Genomic DNA, 16,432 nt, shown 5'->3' on the forward strand with positions numbered 1-16,432 from the left:
AACAGGGTGTTAAATTTGCTTCCCCTCCAGGCAAAAGCTGCCTGGATGGTAAATGTCTGCCTGAGAAAGATGTCCTCTGTCCTTTGGGGGATGACTCAGCACAGGAATCCAGATGGCCACCCTTTGAGCTCTGTCCCTATAGTCAGTTCCCCTGGATTCTCCTCAGAAAGCTCTAGTCCACTCTCCCCTCCCTTCCATGGAGCCCAATGTGAGAGGCTGTACATGAAACTTTGTGCATTGTCCCTTTAAGAGGGTGCCTGCATTTCCAGCCACGTCTCCTTGGCACCCTGCTGTTTTTCACAGCCAGATGTTACATTGGCACCTTTCTCAGTTCTGGTGCTCTTGGTTGGGGAGCCTGGCTTGGGGTTTAGGCCCCAGAGTTCTCAGTGGGAACCCCCTACAACTGAGATATCCCTCCTGACATACAGCTGCTGCCTGTGGTAGCCCAGCCATCCCTCTCGCACCTCCGCACTTCCTACCAGTCTCTATGTGGTCTCCCCTTTTCCTCCTTGGTTATGAGGGTGCTCTCCAGCTTGTCTTCAGTTGATTATTCTGGGTGGTTTTTCTTTATTTTAGTTTTAATTCCAGTTTGGTCCTGGGACAAGGTGAATGTAGCTTCCACTTAATCCTCAGCCATCTTGGAATGCCCTGGAGCCTGTACTTTTTAAACCAGTCTCCTATGCATTTTGCTAAAAATGGCTTTTTGACTGTGAAAACCTCAATTTTCAAATTATAGTGAACATAATCTAGCATTTCTATTTTAAAGTATTGCTCTTGTGCAGGGAGCTTGTCTGTATTATCCTTTGCTCTATTTGCTATACTTCTCTGTTTACTGTATTTCCCAGCCCCAAGCACAATGTGTAGCACATAATAGGTATTTAGTAAGTATTGAGTGAATGAATTTTTTACCTACAACACATTACTTAGTCTATAAGACATACATAGTATATAAAGTATTGTATATTAAAAGTTTATTAAAATATGTGTAGTATATTAGTATATCTTAAATTAATTGAAGCAACAAAACTTTGGGATTGTTTCAGATAAATAGTATTAAAGAACTAGGGAAAATATTTGTTAACAGCTCTTTTAAATAGTCAAATAGATATTGTCTTTATGTGAAAGGCATTTTGCAACTACACTAAGTAGGATACAATGTTATACTAACAAAAGGAAACTTGTGTTTTGAGAAAATTTGATGCTAAGGTGTTAATTCAATACTTCACCACAATTGAAAGCAGTATGGATGCATATTCTAAGTAATTGGTCAAGGCTACATGTGTTATTACATTCAGTGAAGCTTTATTTGTTTATTAATTTATTCATTAAATATTTTTGACTTCCTGCTTTGTCTCAGGCAGTATGCCAAGAGTTCTAAACATGACCAAATCAGAGGAACTCAGAGTTCATAGGAAAGGACAGATATTCAGTGAAAATGTGTGGAACACCTAATAAGTGCTTGGCATTCTTGTATTTATTGGGAACACAAAAACAATAAGATACAACATAAAGAAAGGAGCAGCATTTCCCCCTGGTGAGGAAAGGAGAGGCTCCAGACAAAGATACCTCAGAATTTCTGGAGGTAGGAACATCTGTAAAGTCACAGAGGTTTGAAACAGCCCAGCCAGCACATTAGGGCTGTCTAATTTACTGCAGTTAGCTTGTAGGATATATGTGAAACGGAAGCATGTGGGTTTGGTAGGAAAGATAGCCCCCAAATCATACAGGACATTTTACGGTATTAAGGATTTGTAGTATCATGGTTTTAAGTAAGGAAGCAACATGATCAGATTATGTTTTAGAAAGATGGCTAAACTGGTGAGAGAGAAAACTGGAAGCAAGCAGTCCAGTTGGAACACTGATGTCCTTAAACTGAGACTGGGAATCAAGACGGAGAAAAAGATGAGATCCCCTGAAACAATGGGAATGGACAACAGGGTAAGACTGTAAAAACATTTTGGATGTTAAATTTAAAAAAAAACAAAAAACCCCCTCAGTGACTAATTAGATACGGAGTTCAGGGAGAGGGCAAAGTATAAGATAACCTTGAAATTTCTATTATTTGTATTATAATTTCTAGTTATTGCAGAACAAGACTCCTGTGTGTTCTCATTTACTTTACTGCATTGGCTGATGATTAGTTATCCTGTGTCTTTCTTACTAATCTTAAATTTAAGAGAATTTCAGAATTTTTTCTGAAAAGAAAATTACAGGTTTTTTTAGGTTATAAAGGTAATATGTGCTCATTTAAAATTTCACATGAATACAGAAAAATATAAAGGCTATTATTTAGTCTAGAGGAAAGTAAAAAGCAACTGAAATCCTATCATCCAGGGTTAAATACATTTTGTTTATGTATACTCCTAACTTCCTTATGCAAAATGTCAGTATTTTCTATAAATGGGATAATAATATACATGCTATTTTATGACCTACTTTTGTCACTTGATCATCTGTATTATAATTCGTAATTGTGGAATATTCCAGATGTACCATCATTAATTTTTTTAATTGAATTCATTGGGGTAACATTAATAAAAGTATACAGGTTTTAGATGTTCAATTCTATAACACATCATCTGTATATTGTATTGTGTGTTCACCACCCCAAGTCAGGTCTCCTTCCATCACCATTTATATCCCCTTTACCTTCCTCTACCTCCCCCTACTCCCTTTCCCTCTGGCAATCACCACACAGCTGCCTGTGTCTATGCCATCATCACTTTTCCATTGGGCCTTCAGTGGTTTTCATTTTTTATCTTTTCTGAATAATACTGACATGAATATTCTTGTACTTACATCTTTATGAAAATTTATGATTATTTCCCAGGATAAATTTTCAGTTGTAGAAATCCTGGGTCAGAGATATGTGTACTTCAAATTTTCATATATACTTTGATATTAGTTATATCAATTTATTCCCATTCCACACAGCTGGGTAGAAATGCTTCATAATGCGTCATAAGTGGCACTATTGTTTTTAATAACACAGGAAATATGCATCTCCCCCAAATCTTACCAGTAATGGGTAACATCAATCTTTCTGATCTTTGCCAACATGATGGGAAAAATTTTGTGTCATTTTAATTTCAAATTTTGGGATGTTCAACATCTTTTCAGATGTTTATTAGACTTTTCGTTTCTCTTTTGAATTCTGCATTTTCCATGCTTTTAAAATTTACTCTTTTTTTTATATTTGAGGATTTTTGTATATTAGGAATATTGACTTTGTTGTAATTTGCAAGCATTTCCCTGCATTTTGTCATACTCAGTTAAACTTGTTTATGGCTCTTTTTTTTAACCCCTATAGATTTAAACATATATTTTTAGATAGCCAACTACACTATTTGTTTGGTTTATGATTTCTGGCTTTCCCCACCCTAAGATTACCAAACTATTTGTATATAATTTTTTACTTATATTTGTCAAATAAAAATTCTAACCCTTTTGGAATTTATTTCTTTATAAAATGAGATAACTTGTTTACAAATAGTTGGCTAGGTGCCCCATTTCTTTCTTTCACTGGTTTTAAATGCCTCTTATATACTAAATTTCTGTATATACTTAGACCACTTCTGAACCATTTGGTACAATCAGATGGTTTTATAATTTTTAATACATAGGACAGATTTTTCTTCATTACTCTTCTTTTTAATATTTGTTGTATGTTTATTCTCCTAGGGAAACTTTATCATCATTTATAAACTACCCCACCCCCTTAAAAAAATCACATTTATATTTTGATTTAGAGTTTTTAGATTTCTTGAAACAGTAAATCTTGAGTATACTTTTAAAATCTTGTGATTACAGTGGTCATTTCAGTTGAGTCTGTTAGCTAGGGTATTTAAATTTTTATGTGGCATTTAGCACAAACGGATGTTTCATTGAAATATTTTATAGCGTTTATTGATTCAGAAGCCAAAACTTTTACCCCGCCCAAAAAAAACCCCTCAAAAGCATTGCCACTATCTCAATAAAAGAAAATGTATTGTAATGTTATCTGTACATATGGTAAAACTTGAATTGTTTCAGAGATGGTTTTTATTCAGTTTACACAAGGAGAGTCTATTGTGTTTTAAAATTCAAAATACTTTAATTAGTATGTAAAGCCAGACTACTCTAAAAATTCTTCAATTACACTAGATATTGTACCTATTCAGTTGTGTCCATTTTAGTTCCTAGTTAATGTATATTTGTTTCAGCTGTATTTTCCTTACTTGCTCACAAACATTTAAACAGAGGAAAAATAAATGAGACCTAGAGTCTTTTAATAAAAGTAGACACCTGTTGGCCAAAGTTTAGAAATTTCAATTCACGTATCAAAAATAAATCAGTTTTCAGAATTTCCTAAATTGCTTGGCATAATCTAAACATTTAAAATTAATACAACCAAATTAGTGACTCTGATTCAGTGAAACCAAATATACAGTAAGACTTTAAATTGTAAAACCTTTTAATGGTTATGTACACACAGCTTTTCGATTAAATGGGCATTACAGTTGTTGCAGAACCGGAGACACTCACCTTACAGAAAGACCAAGCGGCACTCGGAGTCTCCGGGTTCAGGAGATTTATTTTACGCCGGCAGGCCCAGAGGAGTCCAAGTCCAAAGTCTGAGCCCCGAGCCCAGTCGGGCAAGGAGTTGTATACTGTCCATGCGTCAGCCTATGTTGCGGTAGCAGGGTGGGCTAACCTATCTAGTTTGGAGCGTGGGAAAGTGGCAGGATGCAAGAAGGGGAAGCCCCGGGGGGAACTGTGGACCATTTTAGATGGAGTTTTCCCTTATCATTCCCCCCTTGGATGCCCCAGAGGCGGCGAGCCTCAGAGGGCATCATTGAAGTCATCTGGCGGCCGATACCCTCGCAAAGCTAGGACCTTGGCTGTGGTTAGGCAGGAGACTGAATTTTAAAGTCCAGTCGGGAGGGGCTGTCGCAGCAAGTCCATGTCCAAGGATCAGGGTGATGAACACGGCTGCAACTAGGAACCAGACGTCTTCTGTGCTCATCAGGTAGCTGTCTACCTCAGCCGGATCTTGAGGGTCACCTGGGTCCGGGCTGGCTCTCCAACCTTCTGAGCGCTCCTCCTCAGGAATGTCGTGGGCTTTCTTGACTCTGGAATTATGGACCCCTGGGGTGATACCTGTAACTTTAAGAACAGTGGGGGTAGTTAAAACTATAGTGTGGGGTCCTGTCCAACATGGCCTGAGGGGCTCCTTTTTCCAGTCCTTGACCCAGACTAGGTCTCCAGCCTGGAACGGATGGACCGGCGTCCCTAGGGGGATGGGGGCCCTTTCAGCTGTGTACTGCTGCAGTTCTGACAGGGCAGTTCCCAGGGCATGGAGTTGCTCTGTCAGGCTCCGGTCCCCCACTTGATGTAGGTCTCCTGGGATGCTTCCTAAACTTGGGGGAGGCCTTCCATATACTAACTCAAAAGGGGAAAAGCCTAACTTTCCAGGGGTGCAACGGGTACGTAGCAGGGCCAAGGGCAGTAGATCTACCCAGGAGAGACTGGTTTCTTGGCTGTATTTGGCTGTTTCCTTAAGGGTACGGTTCATGCGCTCTACTTTCCCTGAGCTCTGAGGCCATTATGCTGTGTGGAGTTTCCATGATATGCTGAGGGCCTTCGCCAGGGTCTGGATAATTTCAGCTACGAAGGCTGGTCTGTTGTCACTGTGGATGCTCAGCGGCAGGCCTAACCTAGGGATGACTTCCCATAGGAGGGCCTCTGCAACTTCTCTGCTTCGGCCCATCCTGAGTATGTGCAAACTAAAACCAGGAAGTACTTGTACCCTCGACTGGGCAGGACCTCTGTGAAATCTATCTCTAGGTCCTCAAAAGGAGCGTTTCCTGTTCTCTGGACTCCAGGAGAGGGCTGAGGCATGGAATGCGCATTGTTCCTGGCACAGGTAGCGCACCGTTCCCCTACTGCTTGTCACAGCGCCGGCAGGTGGCTGATGTAATACTGTTTTTTCAGGAGGGCTTCCAGGGCAGTTTTTCCAAGATGAATGAGCTGATGGTACTCAGATAGCAGGTGAGGCCCAAAGGTTGCTTGGACTATGATGCGGCTATCCAGTAGTCGCCACCAGCCCTGCGCTGTGAGGGTAGCCCCTTCTTCCTTGGCCCATTTAGTTTCTTCAGGGGTGTACTTAGGCTGACGGGGATCTTTTACTGGGGCGAGGACCAGAGTTGGGTCTGGATGGGATGGTTCCTTCTTGGCGGCTGCTTTTGCTGCCTCTTCCTCTAAGTGGTTTCCCTTTGCAATGAGGTCAATTCCTTTCTGGTGTCCTTTGCAGTGGCGAATGGCTACTTCCTTTGGGAGCCAAATAGCTTCTAGCTTTAAGATTTCTGCTTTATTCTTAATAGTTTTTCCCACTGTTGTGAGAAGGCCTCTTTCCTCGTAGATGGCCCCATGTACGTGGGCCGTGGCAAATGCGTAGCGGGAGTCAGTGTAGATATTAACCCGCCTGCCCTTGCCATGGGTTAGGGCCTGGATCAGAGTTTGCAGTTCAGCCCTCTGTGCTGACCACCCAGCGGGCAAGGCCTTTGCTTCTAAGATCTCTTCAAATGTGGTTACTGCATACCGGGCCTTGCAGACTCCTTCCTGGAGATAGCTGCTGCCATCACAAAACAGTGTTAGCTCCGGGTTTTGGATGGCCTGGTCCCGCAGGTCCGGGCGACTCACATAGACCTCATCAGTTACCTCTGCGCAGTCCTGATCCGGTTTGCCTTCCTCTGTGGGGAGGAAGGTGGCTGGTTTTAACATGCGTACAGTCTCCAGAGTGATGTGGAGGTTTTCGCAGAGTAACCCCTGGTACTGAGCTAGGCAGGATTTGAGAGGAACTGGTTCCCTTGGCTGTTCATCAGCAACACAACCAAGTGTGGTACCTTGATATTCAATTCCTGTCCGAGGGTGAGTTTCTCAGTGTCCTTCATGAGGAGGACGGTAGCTGCTACGGCGCGGAGACGGGCCATCCAGCGGCTACTGAGTCCAGTTTCTTAGACAGGTATGCAGTGGGCCTTTGCCAAGGGGTGACAGGCTGTATAAGTACCCCTAGAGCTATCTTGTCCTCTCCGTAGATGAACAGGTTGACGGTTTTTCACTGTCAGGCAATCCCAACGCAGGGGCTTGTCCGAGGGCTGATTTGATGCCCCGGATGCCTCCTCCGCCTCCTCTGTCCAACGCAGAGGACTCCGATCAGGACTGGCTAAGGCAGCATAAAGAGGTCTCACTATTGCTGAGAAGCCCGGAATCCAGATCTGGCAAAACCCCGCAGCCCTTAGCAACTCTCGAAGGCTTTTCTTCGTCTGAGGCCATGGCAGCGAAGTGATCGCCTTCTTTCTCTCAGGTCCTAGGGCCCGGCAGCCTTGTAAAAGGAGGAACCCAAGGTACCAGATTTGCCGTTGGCAGATCTGGACCTTCTTCCATGAGACACGATACCCAGCTTCTGACAGTAATTTGAGAAGGGCCCACATTCCTGCCATGCAATCTTCCTTGGTTTCGCTGATGAGTAGGTCGTCCACATACTGGATAAGGGTACATTGGACAGCCTCTTGCCAGTAAGCGGCTAAGTCAGCGGCTAGAGCCTCCCCAAACAGGATGGGTGAGTTCTTAAAACCCTGTGGTAACCGGGCCCAGGTCAGTGACACCTGTCTTCCCGTGTCTGGGTCTGTCCATTCAAAGGCGAATAAGGGCTGGCTTTGGGGTGTGAGCCGAAGGCAGAAGAAGGCATCCTTTAGGTCTAGGCAGGTGAACCATGCGGCGGTGCCAGGGACCTGGCTGAGGAGGGTGTATGGATTTGGAACCACTGGACGCAAGGAGACAGTTACTTTGTTGATGGCCCGGAGGTCCTGCACTGGCCGGTATCCACCCCCAGGTTTCTTGACAGGCAGCAGGGGACTGTTCCAAGCCGTTTGGCATTCGACCAGGGTACCAGAGTCCCTGAGCTTGACTAGGTGGTCTCGGATACCCAGGTGTGCCTTTCAGGGGGTGAGATACTGCCTTTGCCTCTGCGGGCGAGCTCCAGGTGTTAGCTCAACTAACACTGGAGCCTGGTTGAGGGCAATTCCAGGAGTGTTATCTTCAGCCCAGACGAGAAGAAATTCTGCCTGGAACCCGGGGGGAGGGTTTCGCTGTGTTCCGGAGTGCCGAATAGCCTCCACTCTTCCTCTCTTGGGGTGATGACTGCCATAAGGAGGGGTGTGGAAGTCTTCGCTACCAGGGTGTAGCTGCAGGGTGGTAGCCCCTCCTGGTCCACAGGTGGTCTTGGCCCCTAGCTTAGAGAGGAGGTCTCAGCCAAGGAGAGGGATGGGGCATTCAGGCATGTACAGGAACTCATGCCATACCCGATGGTCCCCAAGTTCACACAAGCGAGCTTGGCAGAAGGATTTCTGGATGGCCCGGTCCCTGGTCACTCCAAGTATTGTGGCTGTCTTCCTCCCCTGGGGGCCACAGGCATAGTGACTACTGAGTGTTCAGCTCTGGTGTCTACCATAAAAGTCACATTTTGGTCCCCGACATTCATCCTGACCGTGGGCTTGTGGGGGCCAAGGAGTATCAGGCCCGATCCCCTTCAGTCAGTCTATGCCGGCTAACCCAACAAGGTTGCCTTCTTGTGGCTCCCCTTGATATTTACTAGGTTTCTGAGGTTTTGCTTTATTGAGACACTCATTTATCCAGTGCCCAATCTCCTTACAATAGGCACACTGGTCTGCAGCCAGTGGGGTCCGTCGATATCCCCCCTTTGGCAGGCGAGTCTTCTTTTGCCCTCTTGATCCCTCCTCTCTGAGGGCCACTGCTAGGAGGCTAACTTTCTTCATCTTCTTGCCAGCTTCCCGCTCGGCGGTGGCTTCTCTGTTCATGTAGACTTTGTTGGCTATTTCTATTCATGCCGGTGAAACCCTCCTGTTTCTGGAGTTTTCTCTGGATGTCAGGGCCGACCTGTGCCACGAAGGCATTGTTGACCATTTGCTGGCTCTCTGGTGCCTTGGGATCAAAAGGCGGGTAGATCCGGTATGCCTTGCAGAGCCGCTCATAATAGTCCCCAGGGGTTTCCCCTGGCATCTGTGTTACTGAGGAGACTTTGGCCATGTTCATTGGCTTTTTGCCCCCCCCCCCGAATTCCGTGGAGGACTGTCTCCTGGTAGCGCCGGATGTGGCCCTGGCCTTCCTCAGTGGTGAAGCCCCATCCCAGTTGGGGCGCTCCTCGGGGGCCTCTCTTAGGGCCCAGTCTGCTGGATCCTTCGCCTCTGCGGGAGCGTTATCTTCTAGCCATTGGCGGCCCCCCCTGATAATCTGACGCCTCTCCTGCATGTTGAACAGGGTACAGAAGAGTTGCTGGCAATCTTCCCAGGTTGGCTGGTGTGTCTGGAAGAGAGATTCCATGAGGTCTATCATGGCCTGTGGCTTCTCGGAATATAGCAGGGTGTTATGCTTCCAGTTGAGGACGTCAGTGGTGGAGAAGGGCTGGTAGTACTTCATGGAGCGACCAGGTTGAACTGTACCATTGTCATTCAGCCTCTCGGGATCTCGAGACTCTGGCATCTGGAGGGCCCCTTGGTGTGGGCAAAGTCTCCCAGCCCATCCCGGTGTGGGAGGGCCTTCTCCCCCTTGGGGTGGAGGTGACACTGACGGTGGTGGAGTATTAACCTCTGGCACCGGAGGGGCCGTAGGTTCTCGAGACTCTCTGAGATTGGGGGGTGGCCCGATGGGAGGCTCATCTTCTTCGTCTCCCACAAAAACTCAAGGGGTCTGTTTTCTTTCAGGCTGAGCAATGAAGACCTTAGCCTCTCCCTGCCTATTGGTGCAGAATCATACCTAAGGGGGCAAAGTCCACACTATTTCTAACCAGGAATCTATGTAAGGAAACTGGTCTGGGTGGCCGGGGTTTCCGGTGACAACTTGCAAGACCCGGCGGATTGTCTGGACATCCAAGGTTCCCCCCAACAGCCAACCGACCCCAAAGGTGGTCCATTCAAGTTCATACAAAGTGCGAAGAGTGCCGGTAGTCATTTTGATGCCATAGTCCCCGGAAAAGCCCTTCTCAAAAATTTTCAGCATACAGTCTAGGACGGTGGGCTTTCCCTGACTTCCTCCCATGTTCCCGTGTATGGTGTCAGATACAGACAAAGGGTGAGGGAGTCCCCAGAGGGACCTTTCAGATGCCCATCCGTGTGCTGCCTTGCAGTGACTTGTGCCAGCCTTGACTAAGGTGAGCCCATATAATCCCCAGACCTGGTCAGCCGAAGCTGAGTCACCATTATGTCGTCACGGCCAACTATGGATACAGATTAGTGCCCACTCAAATCCCATGGCTAGCACCGTGGGATCACAGACACATTCACTATCACAGTCATTCAGAGGTTATTACATTTTCTCCCTGGTTAACTCTACCTGGTGACCACTAGAGGTCCTTGGGAGGTGATCAGGCTCCCCTTCTGCCCATTCAGGCAGGCCTAACCCCATCGGGCCCTAGGGCCTTACCGTGTCCCTTGCCTGGTCCTGGTCCTGGTCCTGTCCCACCTGCCTCCTCAAGTCTGTCAGGGTGGGGACTGCAGTGCGGGCCGAGTAGAGGCAGCCGGGTCGGAGACTGCCAAATCAGGGCAGGGCACGCCTTCCCCTCTGCAGCGACTCCTCGTTGTCTGCAGCCCCGTGCTCCCACTCAAACCGGTGGCAGCAAGGGACCAGCATGTTTGTGCTTCCTAGTCAGGGAACCAAAATGTTGCGGAACCAGAGACGTTCACCTTATGGAAAGACCAAGGGTCACTCGGAGGCTCCGGGTTCAGGAGGTTTATTTTACACCGGCTGGCCCAGAGGAGTCCAACTCCAAAGAATGAGCCCCGAGCACAATCGGGCAAGGAGGTGTATATCGTACATGCTTCAGCCTACGTGGCAAGCTATACCTTGCTTAGGGTGGGGGAATGCCCTCCCTTTCTGATTTGGCGCACTCGGGGAAATTGGCAGGGTGCAGGAAAGGGGGGAGGGAGGGGACTGTTGGCCATTTTAGACCGAGTTTTCCCTTATCACAGTATTTATCCATTTATAGAGATAGTTGAGATTTTGAGCATTGATGTCAAACAGTAGGAATAAAGGAAACTAATATTCTGAGTACCAAATGAACCAGGCACCTTTTATGGGCTTTTCCAGGGTTATCTTGTTTGAAATAGATAATTTCCTGACAGTAACTTTGATCAAGCTATTGCTACATTATTTGTGTAACCATATAATATGTCTCCACCTTACCAGTTCTTACTGTTCTTTCTTTACTTTCATTATTCAAATGTGGTTGTTCACTCAGTTTTTATATAATGAGATGCCTCCGTGTCCTTTTTACTGGCTGCTAAGCCCAGCTGCTTAGGTGTCCATGGTTGATGATGATAATGACCTTAATCATTTCTCTGTTGTTTAGATTCCTGAGTTTGACAACTTGTACTTGGACATGAATGGAATCATACATCAGTGTTCCCACCCTAATGATGACGACGTTCACTTCAGAATCTCAGATGATAAGATCTTCACTGATGTTTTTCATTACTTGGAGGTGCTGTTTCGCATCATTAAACCCAGGAAAGTGTTTTTCATGGCAGTCGATGGTGTGGCTCCTCGGGCAAAAATGAACCAGCAGCGGGGAAGGCGTTTTAGGTAAAACATTTATGGTTTATGTTAGAGTACTATTTAGATTAATGAAATACATTATTTTAATGATAACTGACTTAACACAGTGGATCTTCTCTTGATGTTTCTGCTCTGCTTAAATTTCTCTAGAAATGGAAATATATTTATAGTGTAATGTTTTATCAATTGAGTAAACAAATTAGTAATTCAAGGGAGGTGTCATTTCTCAAAGCCTGTGTTGGGCTGTAGAAAGTGACTCTGTCATTCTCTGTCACAAATTTTTCAAGCATCTTACTGATAATTTGCAAATGGTTCTGTAGTAGTATGTCTTGAGCTAGGAAACTGCAGAATGAACAGAGGTGGTTCTAATCAGAATATCATTGATATTTTAATTTTATTCAACAAGTATTTGTTGACTGCCCAGATTCTGGGCTAGATGCTAGTTCTGAGCAGGGATCCAGAACAAGTGAGACTAGAAGGTGATTGATGGAGTATGAGAAGAGAGCTGAGTTAGGATACTGGATGTACAAGGTTGGGCAAAAGTAGGTTTGCAGTTGTGAGTACATGAAACAGTTTATTGTTGTATTGTTATTAATGTATTATTTTCCATTCAAACAACTATAAATCTACTTTTGCCCCCGTTTCCCCCCAGATTATCAGTGCTATGAGTTGGATAGAAGTAAAATGATGAGAAGAGGTTATACACACAGGGAGGGTTTTAAAATCAAAGTCCTGGACCTGTGAAATATTTCTGAATAACCATGAGAGCATGCTGTGTCCTTGTGAGTAGCAGAAACGAAGTTAAGAGGGTCATTAGAATGGAAGGAAAGAACCCTGAGTTTAGCATATTTGATGGCTCATTAGCATAATGAATCCTTTCACCACTGTGGCAGGTAAAGTAGTCCCAAGGGCATCTAAGAATCAGATGTGGAAATCCTCGAGGAAAAAGAGAGTACCTTGGCAGCTAGCAGTGATAATGAGAGGAGGATGGTCAGAAGTACTGGTTAGCCAGGGGAGCTGCGGCTGCCCACTGCTCCCCTGGTTGCACGTCTGGGGGGTCCCCTCGGAGTGAAGAAGGGGGAGGGAGATAGCACTGGCATGGTCTGCTGGTGGAAAGCGCACAATGGGTCCTTTGTCCTGAGCATATTTATCTCTTTCTTGCAGGGGGGAATCTTAGGGGAGGTCTCAGGGGAGGGTCTCCATAGAATATTCATCAGCTTCCCAGGTGGGCTCTTTCAGGGTTCTGGTCTGCACTAGTTGGTTGATGCCAGGGCAGAGGGTCATTAGTCAGTGTATCTGGTCCTGAGGCAGCCACGGGGCCACTTTTCTGGTTTTGCTGCTTTTCTGGGCCTGGAGCTGAAATACAGCTGGGGCCTAGATGTTACCTTTAGGGAGGAAATGCTCAGGGGGGGGTCTAAACTGCATGACCAGGGGAAGATAGGTTTCCCTGGGAACAAGCTTCTTGTTTTTCCAGTTTTTCTCCTTGCTAGGCATCTGGGGCTTTCTGCCGTAGTGAGTTTCTGTTACCTGGCCCATCATCCATGCTCTGCTCATGCCTATCTAACAAAAGGTCTATAATAAAGAGAATTAAGAATTAGGTGCCTATAAAAATTGTTCTAAGAGCTAAAAGGGTGGGAATCTATGTGAGCCTTCAAGAATGACTTCCAGCCTGGCCGGGCATGGCTCAGCGGTTGAGTGTCGACCTAGGATCCAGGTGATCAACGTTCGATTCCGTCAGGGCACATGCCCGGGTTGCGGGCTCAATCTATGATTCTCTCATCATTGATGTTTCTATCTCTGTCTCTCTCCCTCTCCTTTCCTCTCTCTGAAATCAACAAAGATATATTAAAAATAAATAAATAAATAAATAAATAAATAAATAAATAAATAAATAAATAGAAAAAAAGAATGACTTCCGGAACACACCATACAGTTGACCCACCAGTAGGTGGCACTGCTAGTACTACACTGAAGAAGGCGAGTTCAGAGGCCCCACCAGAAAAGGTTTTTGCAGGAATGTAATCCTTTACCTGTGATTCGGAGAATAACTATCACCTGAGCTGTTGGCTCCAAGAATATGTCACTTTACTTAAAATTCAGCTATCAAGAAGCTAACACTGTATCTGTTAGCTCTAGAGCCCCAGTGCACCTGCTTGATCTGTAACCGAAAAGCAGATGCCCTGCGCCTTGCTTCTCAGCACCTACAAAGCTGCTGAATATCGAGATCTCTTCTACTATGAAACACCCCCCCCCACACACACACAACTCCAGTGCCTCACCACCACACTTCTACCTTCCAAACCGTTTTGGAGGCGTCTGACTGACCAAGTCTAAGTCATGTCTAGAAACCCAGCTGCAGGAAAGCCCAAGCGCTTAATTTTTTAGCTTTCCGAACTCTCCAGTATTAGAAGACAAACTAGGAATGGAACGGGCGCTGGAGGCCAGTTCACCATAACCACCAAAAGCATTTACTAAGTGCTGTGCTCCAGGTGCCCCAAGTCCCCCAGTCAGCTGTTTCTCATTCTCTACAGTGACTATTTTCTCCATTTGTAATCTTTCCACGTTTCTTACTCATTTTATTTTATTTTATTTTTTTTAAGAAAAGGTATTTATTATTTACACCACTCAGATAGGCTTGTAAGAACAATGTACACCATGTTCATTTGAAAGAATCAGATTCCTTTCAAATACAAGAACTGTATAAAGCAATACTGTCAACACAAAACAGTGGTCACATATCTGCAGGCTTAAGCATTGCAAATAATTTTTTTAAGCTTATAGCTAGATATTTTTACTGAAACACAGTGTTTGCACTTAGACAAGATATAGCTAGAAGAGAGCAAAAACTTTTTGTTCATGATTTTTAGGGCTGAATCAGTGATATGTCCCACTTTATAATGTATTGCTTTTAACTGCTTTTGTGACAGTGGTTTTATGCAAAAATGTTTCTACTTAGCCACCAAAAAGAAACATTAGTGTTCTTTAGTTTTATTCTTCAATCTTATGCTTTCTATTTTTCATACTATGACAAACTGCTTTCCCAGCTGACATTTTCCAGTTTTACTCAAAGAACACTGACACACGTACAGCCAAACTGAGATAGCTCAGAATTTAGAGATGTCAGTAGTGGAGTAAGAAGAGAAATTGTGTCTATAACAAAGGAATAAAAAAACTGTTGTTGATTTTAAGTATACCAAACTAGGTTCCTTACTGAAAAAATATTTTTTTGGTTTTAAAAGGAAAAGCAGTAGTTTCAAGATGGGTTTGGTCTTAGATTTAGTCCGACAACAACACAAATAAGGCAGGAACACAAGACATAACTTGTTTCCAAAGTCACAAAATGACATTGTTGAGTATACATTTTTGCGCACTTTTTGTTTGTGTGGCACGGGGGGGCGGAGCCTCAGTACTCAATCCTGGAGAAAATGCTTTTTTCAAGAGTAACAGTATATTCACATGGGGGGAGGGAGAGAATATTTTTAGCATATTGCTATAATCTTCAAAAAATATAAAATTAAATTTACAAAAAACTGGAAGACCAAGTATAAGCAGTCTGGTATTTGCTTCAGTGTCCAGCACTATTATAATGATTTCTAGCATCAAAGCAAGAGTTGATGGATCTCAAGTATCTTCAATAACTGCCAGCATAACTTGGAACTACTGTCCTTGCTTCTTTGAGAGATACCTTTCCCAGCATTTGTGATTCAGGTCCAAAAAGTCATCTAATTTTGCTATTTCCTTGAGGTACTGAGTTAATTTTAAAAGTTCTTTGTCTTTATCTCGATTTAGGTGCACTTTCGTAAAAGCCCTTATCTTTAGTCCATTCTGTGGGTTCATTAGAAAATTTCTTCCTATGTCATCAAACATAATGGTGTTCTTTTTGCTGTAAAACTCTGAAAGCTTTCCCAATATAACGCCAAGAGGCTTTATGTCTGTTAATCCTCTCCTTGGCGTATGCACTGTTATCATAGCAGCACTGTCCAACATGAAGGTAATCTTATAATTTGCATTTGTGCTCACTCCCAGCTCTTTCATTTTAGCTTCAATCCAGTTCATATTTGTTGCAGACCAAATAACAATGTCATAATCCTCATATGCACATGTTAGGAATTCATGAAGATACGGCCGCATTAATTCTATCCCAGTCTCTGCACAAGACCTATGGCCAGATAACATATAATCAACATCTAGTACCAAAAGCTTTTTCCCTTCCCTGGGTGGATTCAAAATTTCCACTTTGTACTCTTTTACTCTGCGAGAAATTTTCAGTAGGTTTTCTTCCCTATTTTCTACTTCAACTACTTCATCTTCAATATCAAAGTCATTGACAACATCATCATTGTCAGGAGGTGGACCTAAGACATCTTCCAAGCTCTCCTCACGAGTTCCCATCATCATGATTTTAGTATTTTGTTTCAGTTTGAGAGCTCCAAGCTTAACATCATTTTCTGCAGGTTTGCCTTTAACTTTAAGTCCAAGTAATTTCTGTCGTTCTGGTAGCACTCCTGTAAGGGTCTTGAGAAACTGAGATCCAGCACAGTATCATCTTCTGACAGTGTAGTCACTGAATATTCCTGTCCACCCCATTTTACAGTGATAGAGAGAGCCATCCTTGAAACATACGTTGATACAGCTTTTGTTCAGAACAAAATACCTGGAGCACAGTGGGACTGTCTGCCTCTTACTCATTTTAAAATGTGCTCTCATCTGGCTTTCATCCCCACCATTCCACTGCAACCTCCTTGTAAGATTACAAGTAGACTCCTTTATGGGAGAATCTAAAGAATAATTCTGTATATTCATTTATCTATGATATTTTAAC

At 44.2% G+C, this 16,432-nt stretch overlaps 1 protein-coding gene and 1 pseudogene across 6 annotated transcripts in view; one reads left to right on the forward strand and one right to left on the reverse strand.

Annotated features, from left to right (window-relative positions):
* Positions 1-16,432, forward strand: part of XRN1 (5'-3' exoribonuclease 1) — a 126,321-nt gene that overhangs the window by 5,273 nt on the left and 104,616 nt on the right. For all 5 annotated transcript variants that reach the window (XR_013998917.1, XM_081138903.1, XM_081138905.1 and 2 more), the window contains exon 2: positions 11,405-11,637. Coding sequence is in view for 4 of the 5 variants with exons in the window: in XM_081138903.1 (XP_080995029.1) it covers positions 11,405-11,637 (233 nt within the window). In the remaining variant the exon portion in view is untranslated. The remainder of the gene's footprint in view (positions 1-11,404; positions 11,638-16,432) is intronic.
* LOC308557265 (ubiquitin-like domain-containing CTD phosphatase 1 pseudogene) lies at positions 15,086-16,220 on the reverse strand (annotated as a pseudogene). The gene has a single exon. The product of its transcript is annotated as a ubiquitin-like domain-containing CTD phosphatase 1 pseudogene (transcript).

The sequence above is a fragment of the Miniopterus schreibersii genome, assembly GCF_964146895.1.
Source record: "Miniopterus schreibersii genome assembly, chromosome: 5".
In the NCBI taxonomy this organism is placed as follows: domain Eukaryota; kingdom Metazoa; phylum Chordata; class Mammalia; order Chiroptera; family Miniopteridae; genus Miniopterus; species Miniopterus schreibersii.